Raw genomic sequence first — 16076 nt, forward strand, 5'->3', positions numbered from 1 at the left:
TGGAAAAGTGTGTGTGTGTGTGTGTGTGTGTGTGTGTGTAGACTGAACAGCGCTCTAAGACATGAGCAGATGTTCGCCGATCGTTTCCTGTCGGACGCAGAGGCGGCCGAAGCCCTGGGTCGAACCTGCTGGGAGGCTCTGATCACCCCCATCGTTCACAGCATCACAGGTACACACACACACACACACACACACACACACACACACACACACACACACACACACACACACACACACAGGTGTCTTCATGAATATATCTGTTGTGGTTTTTGTGTGTAGTTGTTCACGTTGTCTTGCTGTATTATGTATTTTGAGGTTTGTTGATTTGATCGAAGCGTTTGGATTCGTGTCTGTAGAAACATGGTTTCCTGTCTCGTTACAGCCGCAGGTCGTCCTCGTTGATTAGATTATTAATTCTTGAATTCTGATGTTTTATTTTATGACCTCGTTAAAGCGGCCCGATGTCTGTGTGTTCCCAGAATCCTCTGCGTGCAGCCCTCTGTCCTGGTTGCTCAGTGAATATCTGGATAACTCGGAGGCGCCTCGCCGCTGTAAGAGTCGGGCCACCATCTTTAACTCCCGAGTGAGGCGGCTCACGCACCTGCTGGTCCACGTGGACACGAGCCGAGTGGACGGCGAGGAGCTCAAACCGCCCGTCAAATCCAGTGAGTCGGAGCATGTTCGTGGCTTTTATTGTGATAGCTTCCTCGTGTTTTTCCTGTCGGGTTTGTCTGATCCTGGGATTAAAGTGCATTAGTTTGTCTTTAGGTGTCAGTGGTGGTCGGGGTCAGAGGATCTTTGATGATACAAACAGGAAGTTCTGTCTTAGGAGCAATGTGTGTTTAAAAGCTGACCTTTGACCCTTTGTGGATGTTAATAACTTAAAGGAGTTTATTTTGTCTCCAGAAGGTCTCAACAGAAGCAAAGAGCTGAAGAGTAAGTAAGAGCAAAGTTCAGAGGCCACGTCTGTTCCAGGGTCCAGCTGCGCTCCTCCTCCCTCCTCCTCTCTGAGCCAATCAGGTCGAGCGTTCTTATCTGACCTCGGCCGCAGTCTCAGATCTGCCATCCTGTCTGAGTCTGGTGTCGTCACGGTGACTGTGAGGACAGTTTAAGTGACCTCACAGTGAGGGCGATGATGGCTGCTTGATGTCAGCCGTGCTTCACACTCACCTGTGACTCCAAAAAAACAGCTGGGCTTGAAGGTCCAAGGGGTCAAAGTGCACGTCAGGGTCGGCACGAGTCGGACCGATCTCACTTTTCTTCCCGCCGTTGAAACAAAAGCAAAACACAAGCTCGTCCGCCATCTCCGGGTTGGACCGTAACGCCGTCGTATTTCATCCTGAACAAAAGAAAACGCAGACTCAACCTGACGACTTCTGAGGGTGACCACCCGCCATTCAGGCCACGGGGACGCCGTCGCAGGTCGTTCATGGGGAGAGTTTAAAAAGATTTCAGTCTCCATAAAAACGGTGATCTTGTGTCGTCCTTTTGGTTATCATTGTCGGCATTCAAACATCCCACAGAGCTGATGATTGGGCGGAGCTTAAACCTCTGGGGTCGATGGTGCATCAAAATCACATGACCAATTTAAGACGACACAGCTACAAGATGCAGCAACTCTGAGTCTCAATTTCAACTTGGGTCGAAACTAGAGCTGGGCGATTTTTTTCATATCACGATATGTTTTTTTCATTTCAGGCGATAACGATATCTATCACGATATAAGCCAAATAACTATATTTGTAAGATTTAAATGTGCCGTTGCTCACAAGTAAAATGTGAAATAATCAGCAGCTTGTTTTTAAATATTTATTTCCCATAATAAGTTCAACAGGGTAGATGTACTTAAGGAACACGAGACTTTTTCAGATAAATAAAGGCAAATATTGCAAACTACACAAAAGGCAGCCGCTAAAGCGTTTAAGTTTCAAAATAGAACAAACGAAACAGACTAAACTGTCAATTCCACTTAGAAACAAAATATTAATTCTAAAAATAAATCTTAGTTTGTTTTACAGAAGAACAGACAAAACTGACTAACTTTTGTCAATATCAAATAAACTGAGAACTAAAAGGAAATTCTCAATCTCTCCTTGTTGTATAGCTGAGCTTTTCAAACAGTTTTAACAGTTACTTTAGTCTGACAAAAGCCGAATGACGAATCAGCGCTTCCAGTCAGAGACTGAGCTGCACCGCTTTATTGTATTTCCAGACTTGCTTTCGGCACATTTACAGTGCAGCTGCTCTGTTTGACTTGAAATAGCAGAAATACCTTCACACTACGGAGCTTCTGTGGCTCTTCCGTTGGACAATCTCTCCGGCGTTGGAACCATCATCTGTTTTCTCTTCGGTCACGCTCGGTTGATTTCTCTAGTCGGCACACTCATTTCCTCCATCACCCGGCGGCACGGCGGCTGGCTGCTTCCCAAACAAATACACGTGTGCGGCTTGGCACTTGTGCTGTACGTAACAAGTCACGTGACGCTGTGATTGGTTCGGCTCTGCGCTACTTAATTTGGATTGGCTGTTCTTCTTTCTTTCTTTTTTTTCCTGGTTTGATCCCGCAGCGAAGCTGATGGTTTCACGCTGGTTTCTTAGTGTTTCAGGGTGTTCGTGATGGTTTTAAGACGTTCAGGATGTCAGCAGTTTGAGCTCCTGTTGGCACCTGAGTGACTCTGAGCAGGTGTAGGTGAGCGTCTGAGGTAAAACGGGTCGGTTTGTCTTCAGCACCGGCGTGCGTTTTGAGCAACAGCACCAATCCGATGTGTTTATACATCTGATGGGTCAGATGTGTTTATGCGTATCTGAAACATCAACCTTGATCTGAAAAATAAATGCCACAGATTCGTTGTGCACAGTGATGCGTTCGGTGTGAACAGCCGTGTTACGAATAGATAAAATATTTGCATTGAATTTACACGTCTGCTGTTTAAAACCTCACAAAGGAAACATCAAAGACTCGCCTGTTCCTGTTTGTCCGTCAGATCAGAACATACTGAGAGGAGGTGACGCTTGTTGTTTGTGAGTCGGATTTAAAGTGAACCCTTCGGTTTTTAAACGGTGGTGTGGCGCTCTGTTTTGGTGCAGTACCCCCTCCTCACCAGCAGAGGCAACTAAAACGTGCCTGAGAGGGCGGCGGCGCTGCAGTCGGACCCTGTTAGTTTGGTTTTTACGCTTTGACATTTCATGCGTCCACATGAGGGCAGGAAGCTGGTGTCGCCCCCTGCTGGCTGCTGACACAAGTTTGTAGCTGCTGATGCTGGGGGAGGAGTCTGACAGGCAGCCCAAAAGCACCCGTTTTTGTTAGAAATGCCTCCAGCAGGCGGCGCCCGGCGACCTTCCTCGTCCTCATCTGAACCGACTGAAACATTCGGCTTCCTTCAGACGCGCCCGTCCTCCATCTCGTTTTCCTTCAGTTGGGCCGCTCTTTGTTTACTTCCTGTTCCCATCGCAGTCCCTGACGCGGTTTCTTTTCAGTGGGAAAAGAAGGACCGACGCTCGGCTTCACTTTTCGTTTGTGGCTGTCGCGCTCTCATCTCACCTCCCCGTCACTCATCGCCAGCGAGCGTGCGCTCCCCAAATCCGACGTCTGAAATGTCGTCTTCTTGCAGATGGTAAAGAAGGAAAGAACAAAGAGGCATCCGCAGCCGCCTCCACCTCCTCCTCCTCATCGTCCTCAGCCAAACCCAAAGTGAAGAGCAGCAGCAGCATCGCGGGCATCGCCCTCTGTTGGCAGGGAGTGGTACAACGCCAGGTGAGTCAGCTGTTCAGTGTTGTTTCCTGTTTGAGGGTTTAGATGCTAATGAGCTAAACGTGACTCCTTCCCCTCAGGTGAAGAAGTTCCTGGAGGCGAGCTGCACTCTGCCGGACTTCGTGGAGCGATATCGGCGGCTCTACCTTCGGCTGAAGAACGCCATGGAGGAGCTGTTTGGCCAGCAGACCGCCTTCGTCCTTGCCCTGCGGCACGGTTTCTCCACCGCCCTGTTGCAGCTCTCCATCCTCAGAGCTATGCACGTGAGTGCCTGCGCCGCTGCGCGTCCGTCCAAGCTCTCGTGTTCTCGGTGCACGGTGTGACGTTGTTGTGTTTGCTGCACGCAGGTGAGCGAGCGCTTCGCTCAGTACATCGATCAGATGATCCAGGCGAGCGGCATGGCATCCGGCTGTGTGGAGACTCTGGAGCGGCTGCAGCAGTTTCTGGAGCCGATGCTCTTCCTGTCAGGCCTGGAGCTCGCCAGCACCTTCGAGCACTTCTACAGGTGCGATCACACGAGCGCCGTGCTGCGCCGAGCCTCCCGCGTCTCTAACGCTCACAGTCTCTCGCTCTGTGCAGGTACTATCTGGGCGACCGGCTGCTGGCTCAGGGGAACGTGTGGCTGGAGCACGCCGTGGCGGAGCAGATCGGCAGTTGCTTCCCGAGCCGCTTCCCACAGCAGATGCTGAAGAACCTGAGCGAGTCGTCCGAGCTGCAGCAGGAGTTCCACCTGTACCGGCTGCAGCAGCTGGACCGCAGCTTGCAGGAGCACGACCAGGTTGCATGTCTGCTCTGCCCCCAGGTACCCATCGCCGCCTGCAGGGTCTCATTGTGTGTCCTTGTTTCTGCAGGTGATGGAGGAGGAGTGGGCGGAGTTGGAGGAGGAGGCGGAGGTCCAGGTCCTGGTTCTGTCGCCGCGCTGCTGGGCCGTCTCTTCACTCTGCTACCTGGACGAGCCGGCGAAGCACCTCCCCCCGGAGCTCTGCTCCTACCTGAACCAGTTCACCCAGTTCTACACCCACAGTGAGCACCTCCACCCACATCAGCACCCCTATTTCCAACAGCAACCAGTATTACCTCACGCTAACTGACGGATATTACTTCCTGTCTGCAGGTCAGTCCATATACGGTCTGTGCCACTCCAAGCCTCGGCGGCTGCAGTGGACGTGGCTCGGGCACGCCGAGCTGCAGTTCGGCGGCTGGACGCTGCACGTCTCTACGCTGCAGATGTTCGTGCTGCTGCAGTTCAACAGCCAGCAGGTAGGTCCTCGTGGTCTCGCTGCCCGCCGCGTTTGTGGCATTGGAGGAGTGAGTGCGTAGTTTGATGTACGTGTGATGTTTGTGTTTCTGTGCGTCTGCAGGAGGTTCGAGTTGACGCTCTGCTGCAGGCAAGCGGCCTCTCCGCCACCGTGCTGCTGCACGCTCTGCTGCCTCTCATTGGCGAGGGCGGGCCGCTGACCTGCAGCCACCCAGACGACCCCACCCGAGGTCAGACCCGCCTCACAAACGCACACGTGTGTCAGCACCGCTGTCCGTCTTTTCTGACTTTGCATCTCTTTGCATCAGGTGTGCTGCAGCTGAACGAGCAGGTGGCGTCTCGCAGCCAGGAGGGCGCGCCGGCGTCCGTGTGGCTGCTGCCCAAACAGACGTATCTGAACGTGGACGAGGACGCGGCGGGCACACTGGAGAGGAAGAGGAACTACATCTACTGCCTGATCGTCCACATCATGAAGCAGGAGAAGGAGATGCATATCGACAACCTCGTCTTCAAGGTCAGAGGTTGCCTGCCTCCTTCAAAATAAAAGCCCGTGGTGGCATGTCAAGGCTCTGACCTGCGCCGCTCTCTTTCAGGTGCTGGACTCGTGTCAGAAGCAGGAGGCGTCGCGCTCGCCGGGCTCGGGCCGTTTCAGCTGCAGCACCAGCGATGTCCTGTCCTGCATCATGCACGTCATCAGCAAGGGCTGCATCCGCCGCAACGACGAGAACCCGCACATTGTGGAGTTCGTCCCCGAGGACCCGTCCACGCCGCAGAAGGGCCAGGCCCAGTTCTCCTTCAGCCGGGCCGACATCGGGAAGGACGCCACCTCCAACAGCCGGGCCGACATCAGGTGTGACCGCGACCTCTGACTTCACACGTGGGTTCAGTCTGTCAGTCTCAGCTAAGCCACGCCCTGCTTAGCCAGGAGAGCGCTTTGTTTTACAGACGGCGTTTCTGAACCAGAAGAATTCTCATTTCTTCTTCTTTGACTTTATTTTATTCACTCACGTCAGCTTTTTTTTTTTTTTTTTTTTTTTTTAATAGCACTTTGTCTTTATTATCATCCAATAGGAATGCAGTTGTAGAAAAGGGCGGTGCTGGGGCCTGCGGCGGTCTGCCAGCCTCAAACGAGGCCACAGACTCGAATGGGCTGTAAATTTCGATTGATTTTGATCGGCTCGACGTTTATCTGATCGGCCGATCGATCAGAAATCGGACGTCTGTGAAACGAAGCTGCTGAAACAGATCAGACATGATGTTGTAAATATTGTTTGACCTTTGACATCTTTGACATCTGTTCACATCACACCGAAGCCGAACTCGACTTTAAGGAGAAGAAGAAAATGAAGTTTAAACGCTGATTTTGTTTGTTCTGATTTAAAATGCTGATTGACGAGCAAACCTTTGACAAATAAACTGATGAGGATCAAACTGAGCTGCAGTGATTCTTCAGAGCTCGTCTCTGTGCGTACAAGTCATCGTTGGATTAAAGAGGACGTGAAACGCTACACGCAGGCCCACGGAGCCCTCAGGCTCTCACAGCTGTAACGCTGGCTGTGAACCTGGGTTTAAAAACAGGCGTAGCGCCATCTTCTGTCAGGTTGGCGCATGACGTTGTGTGGTTGGCACATTATGATGTCAAACCTTTTAAGCTTTGTCTTGAAGCTGTTATTTCTTCAACCCAGGTTCACAGACAGAGTTGCACCTGCGTCAGTGTCTGAGGGCGGGGCTCCGTGGGGTAAATGAGGCTTTGCGTGTAGCGCTTCACGTCCACGTTAAACTGTGAGGGTATCAGGACCTGAGCTGCTCTCCTGCAGCGGCTGGTTTCAGCTGGTTATCAGCTGCACGTGTTCCGGTCCGGCCCTTACGGTTGACAGCGCCGCGAATGAGAGAGGCGGCAGAATGAAACGATGGACAGACGCTGCTGCTGTCAGACCGTGGGTCATTTCCACGTTCCTCTGACTATGAGAGTCGGTGAGGGTGATAACAATGAGACAAAACATGTCAGGACCAGAAACTGAATAATGAGTGTGAGGAGCGCACATGCTGATTACAGGTATTACACTCACTGCCATGCAGTCGGTGGAGGCGCACACTCCTGTCCCAGCACAGGTTACACAAACAGTCGTACTCTTTACAAGGGAGCCATCAGAGACGGAGACTTTCAAAAGAACGTAAACCTTCACAAACGCCTTTACTTTTTTAAACAGTGTAAGTTTGACTGGTCTGCAGGGGGCGCTGTCTCGGTGCCATCTGTTAAATGGTCTGGAGCTGGAGGCGTTTTGGTTCTTACGTTTGTTAGTCATTCAACGAAATGACTCCCAGTTTTCTTCACTGTGAAATAAAAACTGAACTAAGATTGAATGTTAAACACCGATGTGAGCGAGGTGCAATACCACTGTGTGCCACAGGAGGGGGCAGTGAGTCAGTGTTACCTGTATTAAACCAGGTGAGTTTTCAAAGTAAAAGCACCAGTTTGGAGAGTCTTAAACTGATACATTAACTAAAAAATAATCGTATTCATTGATTATCAAAGAGTCCTCCTGCAGCGTGTGAGTGTTTCAGGTGTGTGTGTGTATGTTGCAGTCTGGTGCCTGTGCCGCAGCGGTTCGAGGATGGCGTTCTTGATACCGTTCTTTTCTCGATGGGTCGCACGATGACGCAGGATGACGTTCGTCAGCTGATGCAGAGGACGGTTCAACAGGTGAGATGCTGCATAGGCGTATGTGAGGTCAGAGGTTCATGAGGCGTAGTCTCCACCCCCTCAGGTGCGTTAGATGACCTCTCTGTCCTCTCAGGTTGCGGGGACGCTGAGTCTGGACCTGGACCGGGCCGAGCACCTCCTCATTCACTGTAAGTGGAACGTGGACTTGCTGGTGCAGCGGTACACCGACGACCCTGACGCCATCATCGTGGCTGCCGGACTCAAGTTCCTGAACCCTCAGACGCCGCCGAGCCCCGCCTCCACCTGCCCAGTGTGCCTGAGCCCGTGGAGCTGCGGCATGGAGCTGGTGCCTTCGCTGAGCTGCATGCACTACTGCTGCAGGGTCAGCGCCGCTCTCAGTTCTTGATGTTTGCCGTGGGCGTGGCGTGAGTCTGACTGTGTGTGTGTGTGTGTGTGTGTGTGTGTGTGTGTGTGTGTCGTGCAGTCGTGCTGGCAGGAGTACCTGACGGCGAGGATCGAGCAGAACCTGATCATGAACTGCAACTGTCCAATCACAGACTGCCAGGCTCAGCCCACCTCCCAGTTCTTCCTCAGCGTCCTCACTGACAAGGACACCATCGCCAAGGTAACACACCACCTGACCACCCTCAGGTTTGCCTGTCCCGTCTATGGGTGTTAAGCTCCTCCTTCTCCGCAGTATGAGAATGCCCTGCTGAGAGGCTACGTGGAGTGCTGCTCCAACCTGACGTGGTGCACCAACCCTCAGGGCTGCGATCAGATCCTCTGCAAGGAGAACACGGGCAGCATGGCGACCTGCTCAAAGTGCTGCTGGTCCTCCTGCTTCAGCTGCAACTTCCCTGAGGTCAGAGGTCACCTTACATGCTTTCAGTTTATAGGTGAAGCTGTAGTTCCCACGGGAACCTTGTTTTACCACAGACTGTATAAAAAGATTACCTAAACCTGCATTCTGCCTAGTGTCAAGCAGGGGGCAACTCCCCTGACGTCTGATTGGCTAAAGTCTCCTGGTCACCTGATCTGGTCCTTCCAGGTCTAACTGAATAAAACATGAAGATTATGCAGAGCATCCTTGTTGGCAGATGCTTTTTCAGTCAAATCCCGTTAGCCAATGAGTGAGCGGCTCCATAGTCAGGTGACCTTCTTGCTCATCGCACCAAACGAAGCACAGAAACCAGTGGGTGCATGTCCATCTTCTCTATACAGTCTGTGTGTTGTAGTCGCAGCACCTGGGTTTCGGGTGACCGCTGCTGCGTTAAACCGTTTAAAGGCCAGGTATGTAAACATGCGACCGCTCCCCCCACCCCTCCTGCAGGCACACTACCCAGCGAGCTGCAGTCACATGTCCCAGTGGATGGACGACGGCGGTTACTACGAAGGGATGAGCATGGAGGCTCAGAGCAAACACCTCGCCAAGCTAATCTCCAAACGCTGCCCGAGCTGCCAGGCTCAGATCGAGAAGAACGAAGGCTGCCTGCAGTACGAACGCACACAGACACACACACACACAGACACGCACGCACGCGCACAGACGTGCTGGTAACGGTGATGTCGATGACCTCTCTCCTCAGTATGACCTGTGCCAAATGTAACCATGGCTTCTGCTGGCGCTGCCTGAAACCATGGAAACCAACACACAAAGATTACTACAACTGCTCTGCCATGGTTGGTCCACATGCTGTCATGTGACTACACAAGTCAGCCAATCAGAACAGCAAACGGTGTGTTAAAGGTGTTATCTGTCTGCAGGTGAGTAAAGCGGCGCGGCAGGAGAAGAAGTTCCAGGATTACAACGAGAGATGCACCTTCCACCATCAGGCCAAGGTATGACTACAGACCATCAAAGAGCACCGCTGTGGCCCGCTACAGGCCGTGCAGTCAGTACAAAGAGCGCATAAGTATAAATTTGTCAATGCGATAACTCAAGGTGATGTAGGCGCTTCAAATGAACCCCACACCTGCATCTGCTGAAACCCCCGGCCCAGCTCAGGGGTCGGGGGTCTGAAAATACTGTGGATAGCTCCAGGCTAAGGCTGCCGCTGTATTTAATCACACAGTGACGTAGCTGACAGACCGGGTGGTGTCTGTGTGTGTGTCTGCAGGACTTTGCCATCAACCTGGAGAACAAAGTGTCGTCCATCAATGAGGCTCTGCAGATGAAGTCTCTGACCTTCGTCATCGACGCCTGTAAAGTCCTCGCTCAGGCTCGGAAGGTATCGTCCCCGTCGTCTTCCTCCTCCTCAGCCGCTCCCGCTGAGGTCGGAGCGTGTCCTTACCGTGCCCTCCGCTCTGTCTGCAGGTGCTGGCCTACTCCTGCGTGTACAGCTACTACAACCAGGAGACGGAGAAGATGGACGTGATGGAGCAGCAGACCGAGGCTCTGGACTTGCATACCAACGCTCTGCAGATCCTGCTGGGTGAGGCTCCCATCCTCTGATCCTCGTCAGGCCTGTGTGAACTGGTCTCACTGGTGTGTCTGCTGGTTTTCTCTCCTCAGAGGAGACTTTGCTGCAGTGCACTGACCTGGCCTCGTGCGTGCGGCTGCTGAAACCCGAACACCTGAACACTGGACTCGAGCTGATCCGCCGCATCCAGGAGCGCCTCCTCGCCATCCTCCAGCACTCCACCCAGGTACTCGCTCCAGAACCAGTTCGGTCTATGTGAGACCGAGCTGGTGAGCCGACGAGCGTTACGGCTCTGATGACAGAACTGGGAATGCGCCTCAGCCCACATCACGGAGCCGATTCCTCTGACAGGCTTAGATGATCCTGCAGGGGGCGGAGTGAAAATCCATGTACGCTGTAAAAAGTTAGCTCTGCACGTTTTCAGTCTTTGACATTAAATCCAACGCTTTAAAAAGATCTCGCCACGGCGGTGGCTCAGCGTGTTTGGTGCTGCAGATTTGTTGACACTTCCTGCGGTGGCGTTTACATGTGAAGAACGGCGCAAGCAAAGTCGCTTCACTCTGAACTTTTTATTTCTGAGGCAGACGCGTTCACTACTCTCAGAAAATACACGGCCCGTAAACCATGGACAGCGTTTACTGTCAGAGCTGTGACGGCGAGCTCCGCCTCCACGCGCTGTCGTGTCATGACCACATTAGTCAGCAGCCTCAGTCAACGATAAAACCTATCAAAATAAAAGCTTCTTTAGCTGTTTCTTCAGAGGGCGCTGCTCTGACCTCCTGACAAAATGCGATGGGATGTTCTGTGATGTCATCGCTGCACTGCTTCCTGTTTCTGTCTCCAGGACTTCCGTGTTGGATACCAGTCCAAGGGCAGCCAGGAACCAGAGTCCACTCAGTCCGCCAACCTGTCCAACCACGCCGACGCCAACAAAGTGTGAGTAACGCCTCCTGCAACGTAAAGCGAGGTTGAAGGTGCGTACTGAGCATGTGCACACACTGACGCGCTCTCTCTCTCTCTCACGCAGGTCCAAGTCAGACCGGGCGTCCCACTCCGGAGACTCTGACAACAACAACTACACGGGCGAGGAGGGCGGCGACGAAGCAGAGGATGACGATGACGAGTACGATGAAGAGTACGTCCCAGAGTGGCACGAGGACTACGACGAGGACGACATCGACGAGGACGACTTCTTCTCCGACGACGACGAGTCCGAGAACCTGGAGAGGGACTTCAGCCCCTTCGACTGACTCGGGTTTAAGAGCCTGAGGGCGACCCAGGTGCTCCCGTGACCCCGCACCCTCTGCACCGCCATCCAACGCCACCTCAGGATGTCTGCGAGGGCGCTGGGACAGACGTCCTCCTTCATCTCGAACACAGCTGCACCCGCTTTCTCACTTCTGTATCTCACTTCCTGTATTTGCATTCAGAGTACGGAAGCAGGCGAGGGTCAAAATCAGGAACGAGCTCTGAGTTAAAAAAAAAAGATTTTTACGTCCTGACGTGACCACTTCCTGTTTGTTCGCTCTTTAAAACTAGAACGAGCCCGTTTGGATTAGTTCAAAGGTCTTTGTTTTAATTTGGTTAACCCCAGTTTAACTTGTGCTGACTTAAACCAGTTTAAACCAGTTCACGCTGGTTTTCCTTTTTCTCCTCCCTTCAGAAAAATAGTTCACGTGATATTTTTACGACTTCTGATTGGAGCTTCCGGCTCTGATTTTGGTTTGTTTTCCGGCCGGCCTCGGTCCTGCTTCCGCACCTGAATCATATGTTTGTTTTCCTGAGGAGTAAAGGTGAGAAACCGGACGGCGCCCCGGAGTCGGACTGCCGGTCCGGCTCTCGCTCGTCCTCCTCATCGCGTTCTGCCTTCGGTTCTGCGTTTGACGGACGTTGCCTTCGTTAGTGAGTGAAGAAACTCACTTCCTGTCTCCGTGTTTGGAGGTTTTTATGTGTTCTGAGAGTCTGCGGTTTCTATGCATCTGAAAAAATCGATGCTGATGGTTCTGATGGGTCGAGCAGAACTGATCTCTAATGTATCACTGCAATAAACGAGCGATCGCTTCTCATTTGCTAAGCAAAGACTGTCCCCTGCTCCGTTTGACGCTGTTGGACGACTTCCTGCCCTGCGGGATTCTGGGATGTCGCCTGAGCTCCAGTTTTGCTGTAATTTTGAGAGATCTTATATTCATATTATTGATGTTCTGAGATGCTTTTCTGGTTTCTTTATTGGAGTCGAGCGACTTCTGCTAGCAAAACTAAATAAAAGCTTTTTCTGCTACTCTTCAGTTACTTTCAAATGTAATTAGATTACATGCCAACTGTGTCTTCAGTGTATTTTTTTTTTTGGGGGGGGGGGATGGGGGAGATTCAGGCAGTTGTACTTTAACCTCAAAGCTTGTCAGTCTTTAGTGTTGTGAGGACACCAAGGATCCTCCCACATCACGCAGAGAGAATGTAAGAGTAAAATCTCATGATACAGGTTTCACCTGTGAGGTCGTGACTTCCTCAGGTCGTCCACTAACCACAAGATCCACATCCCAGTGTCCTGGGGCGCGGTACAAGGTGAGAGAGAGGGTTAGGATACTTGGCACTCCCACTGTTATTCTGTAATTATTTTTTGTTCCATTCTTGTTTTGTACCCATCAGCAATTCTGCTGTATTTGCACCCTAATATATGATAACGGAGGAAAACTTACATAAGTCTGTTTCGTGGAACGTTACTAAAGTAATAAATGCATGAACTAGTTTTTCAGCGTCACTCTGAGTCAGGATATTTCTAACTTTAGAGATGTTGCACAAATGGAAGAACGCAGTCTTACATATTTGTTTAATATGTGCGTTGAAGGACATGTCCTGGTCAAAAATGACTCCAAGGTTCCTCACAGTGTTACTGGAGGCCAAGGTAATGCCATCCAGAGTAAGAATCTGCTTAGATACCATATTTCTAAGATTTTCAGGGCCGAGTACAATAACCTCAGTTTGATCTGAATTAAGAAGCAGAAAGTTAGCGGCCATCCAGGTCTTTATGTCTTTAAGACATTCCTGCAGTTTAACTCATTGGTGTGTGTTATCTGGCTTCATGGACAGATAGAGCTGGGTGTCATCAGCATAGCAGTGTAAATGTATGTTATGTCTTCTAATGATGCTGCCTAAGGGAAGCATGTATAATGTAAACAGAATTGGTCCTAGCACTGAACCCTGTGGAACTCCATAATTAACCTCAGTGTGTGAAGAGGACTCTCCATTTACATGCACAAACTGGAGTCCGATATCAATCAATCAAGGCTTTATTCACCACGTGCAGGTTGCTCTGCAGTGAAATAGGACCCCCCCCCCCCACACACACACACACACACACACCTTACACAGACATCACATGGGGATACAGGTCGGAGATCGGTAGCGTTACAGAAAGAAAACACTGAAATGTACACTACAATAGGAAAGTACAAGAGGAAAAAGAAGAGACCTCATGCTGGGCTCCTGGGAGGACAGCATGAGAACAGGAAACAAAAAAACTCCTCTACACAAAAAGCACATAAATGTCCACAGCACAACATTATGGAACACATGACAAGCCACAGGGTCGGGTCGGGGGTGAGGAGTCATCCGAAGCAAACACAGCAGCCATCCTGCCCAGCGCTACCATCCAGCGCAGGCTCAGACCTGCCGTGTTCCCAGGAGGGCACAAGCATCGAAGGCGTTTGGAAAGGGAGGGGGGATGAGTGTGTGCATATCAGTGTGTGTGTGTGTGTGTGTGTGTGTGTGTCCAGAGTTCAGCTGAGACAGTGTCCTCCTCCCTGCTAGGCTAAGTAAACAGTCTTCCAGCCAACCCAGGTGGCCTTGCATGGAGTGGGAAGGAACAGACTAAACACAGTCGTTATCAGGGTGTTGTTGTTCAGCTCCAGCCTTGAGACCGCAGCTGGCGCTGAGAGGGTCTCCGCATGAAGTGATGGTGCTTTTTACTTTAGTGCGAACAGCTCATATGAATTTCAAAGCAGTTCTACAGTCCGACACTGGTCTCTCTATCTCCCGTTGGAGCGCCGCGAGCTTCGCCATACTTGCGTTCTGTGATGTTGTCATTTCTTGTGCTCAAGGAGCCGATTCTGAGAACTCACGGCAGTGAGCCTCCCCGAGATGTCATCCAGTCTGCGCTCAGAGATCTTATTCTGAGTGTTCACGGCAGCCGTAAGCTCCAAGATCTTCTCCGTGCTGACTCAATGAGCCCATTTTGAGAAACTCACGCCTCTCCCATCATTTCAATCCCAGCGGGCAGCCTTGTGGGGGTTTGAACAGCCGGTTCCGCTTCCTTAATTCTTCGATAAGTCAGGACCAAGCCAGCTCCAATCAGCCAGAACCCTGTTACCATGGTTCATAGGTAGATATCTTCAGCAGTCAGGCTCACCCGAGCCCAAACTTCTCGTTGAGAAAGGGTGTCGATTGCATTCAGAGACCAGTTGATCCAACCCATAATTCCTCTTTTAGGTTTTAGAGAACAGACTGTGAGAGTGTTCCAGGGAAAAGTAACACAAAAAACACGAGACTAGACAAGGACACAAGAGGCTAAGCAGGGAAGCTAAGGGAGAGGAGGAGGAGAAAAGTGCGACCGCCTTCGTCAAGAGCAAGAGCAGAAGATATGATACAAACCACTGCAGAAGAAGCCAAACCTGGACCTGGCACTTCACACAAATTATACACCTATTTCAAAACCTTTGATGGCTAAAATATAAGAAAAGCTTGTTGAGACACAATTTAGGAAAGTTGGAGAAGCACAACATTCTTGATAACTCTCAATCTGCCTTTACAAAGTTGCATTAAACTGAAGAGCTCTAGTTAAAGTCACAAACAACCTTTTGCAGGGTGTCTCCTCAGTCCTTCTTTTGCTGGACCTTAGCTCAGCCTTCAATAACTTTAATCATCAAATGTTAATCCACAAATGAAACCACATGATCAGGATGTCTGGATTTCCAGATTTTTGAAGCTTAACGCAGAAAACACAGTCTGTAATTATTGTCCAGAATATCTGAGGTCTTTTCTCGTCCACTGTAAAGGCTAATGCTCTGAATATTGGCTTCACTCTTTGAAATATCTGACCCAGTCTCCATCCATTCTCTTCTGCTTATCCTTGTCACAGTTTGGAGGGGGGGGGGGGGGGAACTGGAACCTATCCCAGCGACCATAGGACGAGAAGCAGGGTACACCTTTGACAGGTCATAGGTGACCTCATGTCATACTGTGTATGGTTGTGTGTGTGACAAATAAAATTTGAATTTGAATAAGGTTTCTGAGTTCATGTTTGTTGTTTTACTTGATTGTGGTCATATGACTGTGTTTTATTAATGCCTTTAAAAGACACTTTAAATATACATTACTTATTTAATCACTCTTGCAAAAATGTTTCAGATTTAATTTACTAACATAATTTCTTAATATTTTGTATCTGTTAAATTGAGAGCGTGTCCAAGGAGCCGCAGGCCTCAGTTTGTCTGTGATTGGCCAATCAAACTGTTGAACATCTCTAAGACTTTCTCTGGTCCTTAAATAACATTCTCGGCCAGTCAACATCTTTAACAACATTGAAAGTGTTTAAAAATCCTTCTACAGTCATTTTCTGTCCCAGTTTAATGACTTTTCATGCTCATTGAAAGTTGAGATGACTGAAAGCTGCAGGGACTGAGCCTGCTTTTCAAAATAGATCTGCTGCATCAGTGAAAATTAAACCAGTGCATGTAGCCACCTTAGTACCATTAGATTTACAAGAAACTCTTCATTTGTTTTTAAATTCAGTCTGAATTTTCTGATTTATTCAAAAATGTTTCAGATAAAAGGAAGTTGGATATTGGTTTGATTTGTTTATTTTATGAGGCCATGACTGAAACCTCGCAGGGTAAAACAGCTTGGAGCACAAAGTCTGCATGAAGAAATCATCGCAGAAGGTGCTCTGGGATCTGATAAATAAGAATACTTTGGAGGGGATCTTAT

The 16076-nt window shown here is 50.3% G+C and overlaps 1 protein-coding gene across 6 annotated transcripts in view; it reads left to right on the top strand.

Annotated features, from left to right (window-relative positions):
* cul9 (cullin 9) overlaps window positions 1-12379 on the top strand; it is a 28754-nt gene extending 16375 nt beyond the window's left edge. For 4 of the 6 annotated variants that reach the window (XM_086260014.1, XM_086260019.1, XM_086260020.1 and 1 more), the window contains exons 22-45: window positions 42-169; window positions 480-665; window positions 907-936; window positions 3612-3754; window positions 3832-4014; window positions 4099-4256; window positions 4331-4529; window positions 4603-4774; window positions 4866-5011; window positions 5113-5239; window positions 5318-5523; window positions 5603-5859; window positions 7596-7713; window positions 7808-8056; window positions 8159-8299; window positions 8372-8536; window positions 9005-9168; window positions 9261-9354; window positions 9439-9513; window positions 9792-9902; window positions 9989-10106; window positions 10187-10320; window positions 10939-11030; window positions 11122-12379. In XM_086260014.1, coding sequence (XP_086116140.1) covers window positions 42-169; window positions 480-665; window positions 907-936; window positions 3612-3754; window positions 3832-4014; window positions 4099-4256; window positions 4331-4529; window positions 4603-4774; window positions 4866-5011; window positions 5113-5239; window positions 5318-5523; window positions 5603-5859; window positions 7596-7713; window positions 7808-8056; window positions 8159-8299; window positions 8372-8536; window positions 9005-9168; window positions 9261-9354; window positions 9439-9513; window positions 9792-9902; window positions 9989-10106; window positions 10187-10320; window positions 10939-11030; window positions 11122-11344 — 3619 coding nt within the window. In that variant the 3' untranslated portion in view covers window positions 11345-12379. The remainder of the gene's footprint in view (window positions 1-41; window positions 170-479; window positions 666-906; window positions 937-3611; window positions 3755-3831; window positions 4015-4098; window positions 4257-4330; window positions 4530-4602; window positions 4775-4865; window positions 5012-5112; window positions 5240-5317; window positions 5524-5602; window positions 5860-7595; window positions 7714-7807; window positions 8057-8158; window positions 8300-8371; window positions 8537-9004; window positions 9169-9260; window positions 9355-9438; window positions 9514-9791; window positions 9903-9988; window positions 10107-10186; window positions 10321-10938; window positions 11031-11121) is intronic. The other 2 variants (XM_086260015.1, XM_086260016.1) reach the window with 2 other exon arrangements.
* Window positions 12380-16076: the final 3697 nt, after the last annotated feature.

Source organism: Aulonocara sp. 'chitande type north' Nkhata Bay, linkage group LG13 (assembly GCF_057382095.1).
Source record: "Aulonocara sp. 'chitande type north' Nkhata Bay isolate Kocher_YH1m ecotype deep benthic linkage group LG13, A_spYH_male_GT1.1, whole genome shotgun sequence".
Classification (NCBI taxonomy): Eukaryota; Metazoa; Chordata; class Actinopteri; order Cichliformes; family Cichlidae; genus Aulonocara; species Aulonocara sp. 'chitande type north' Nkhata Bay.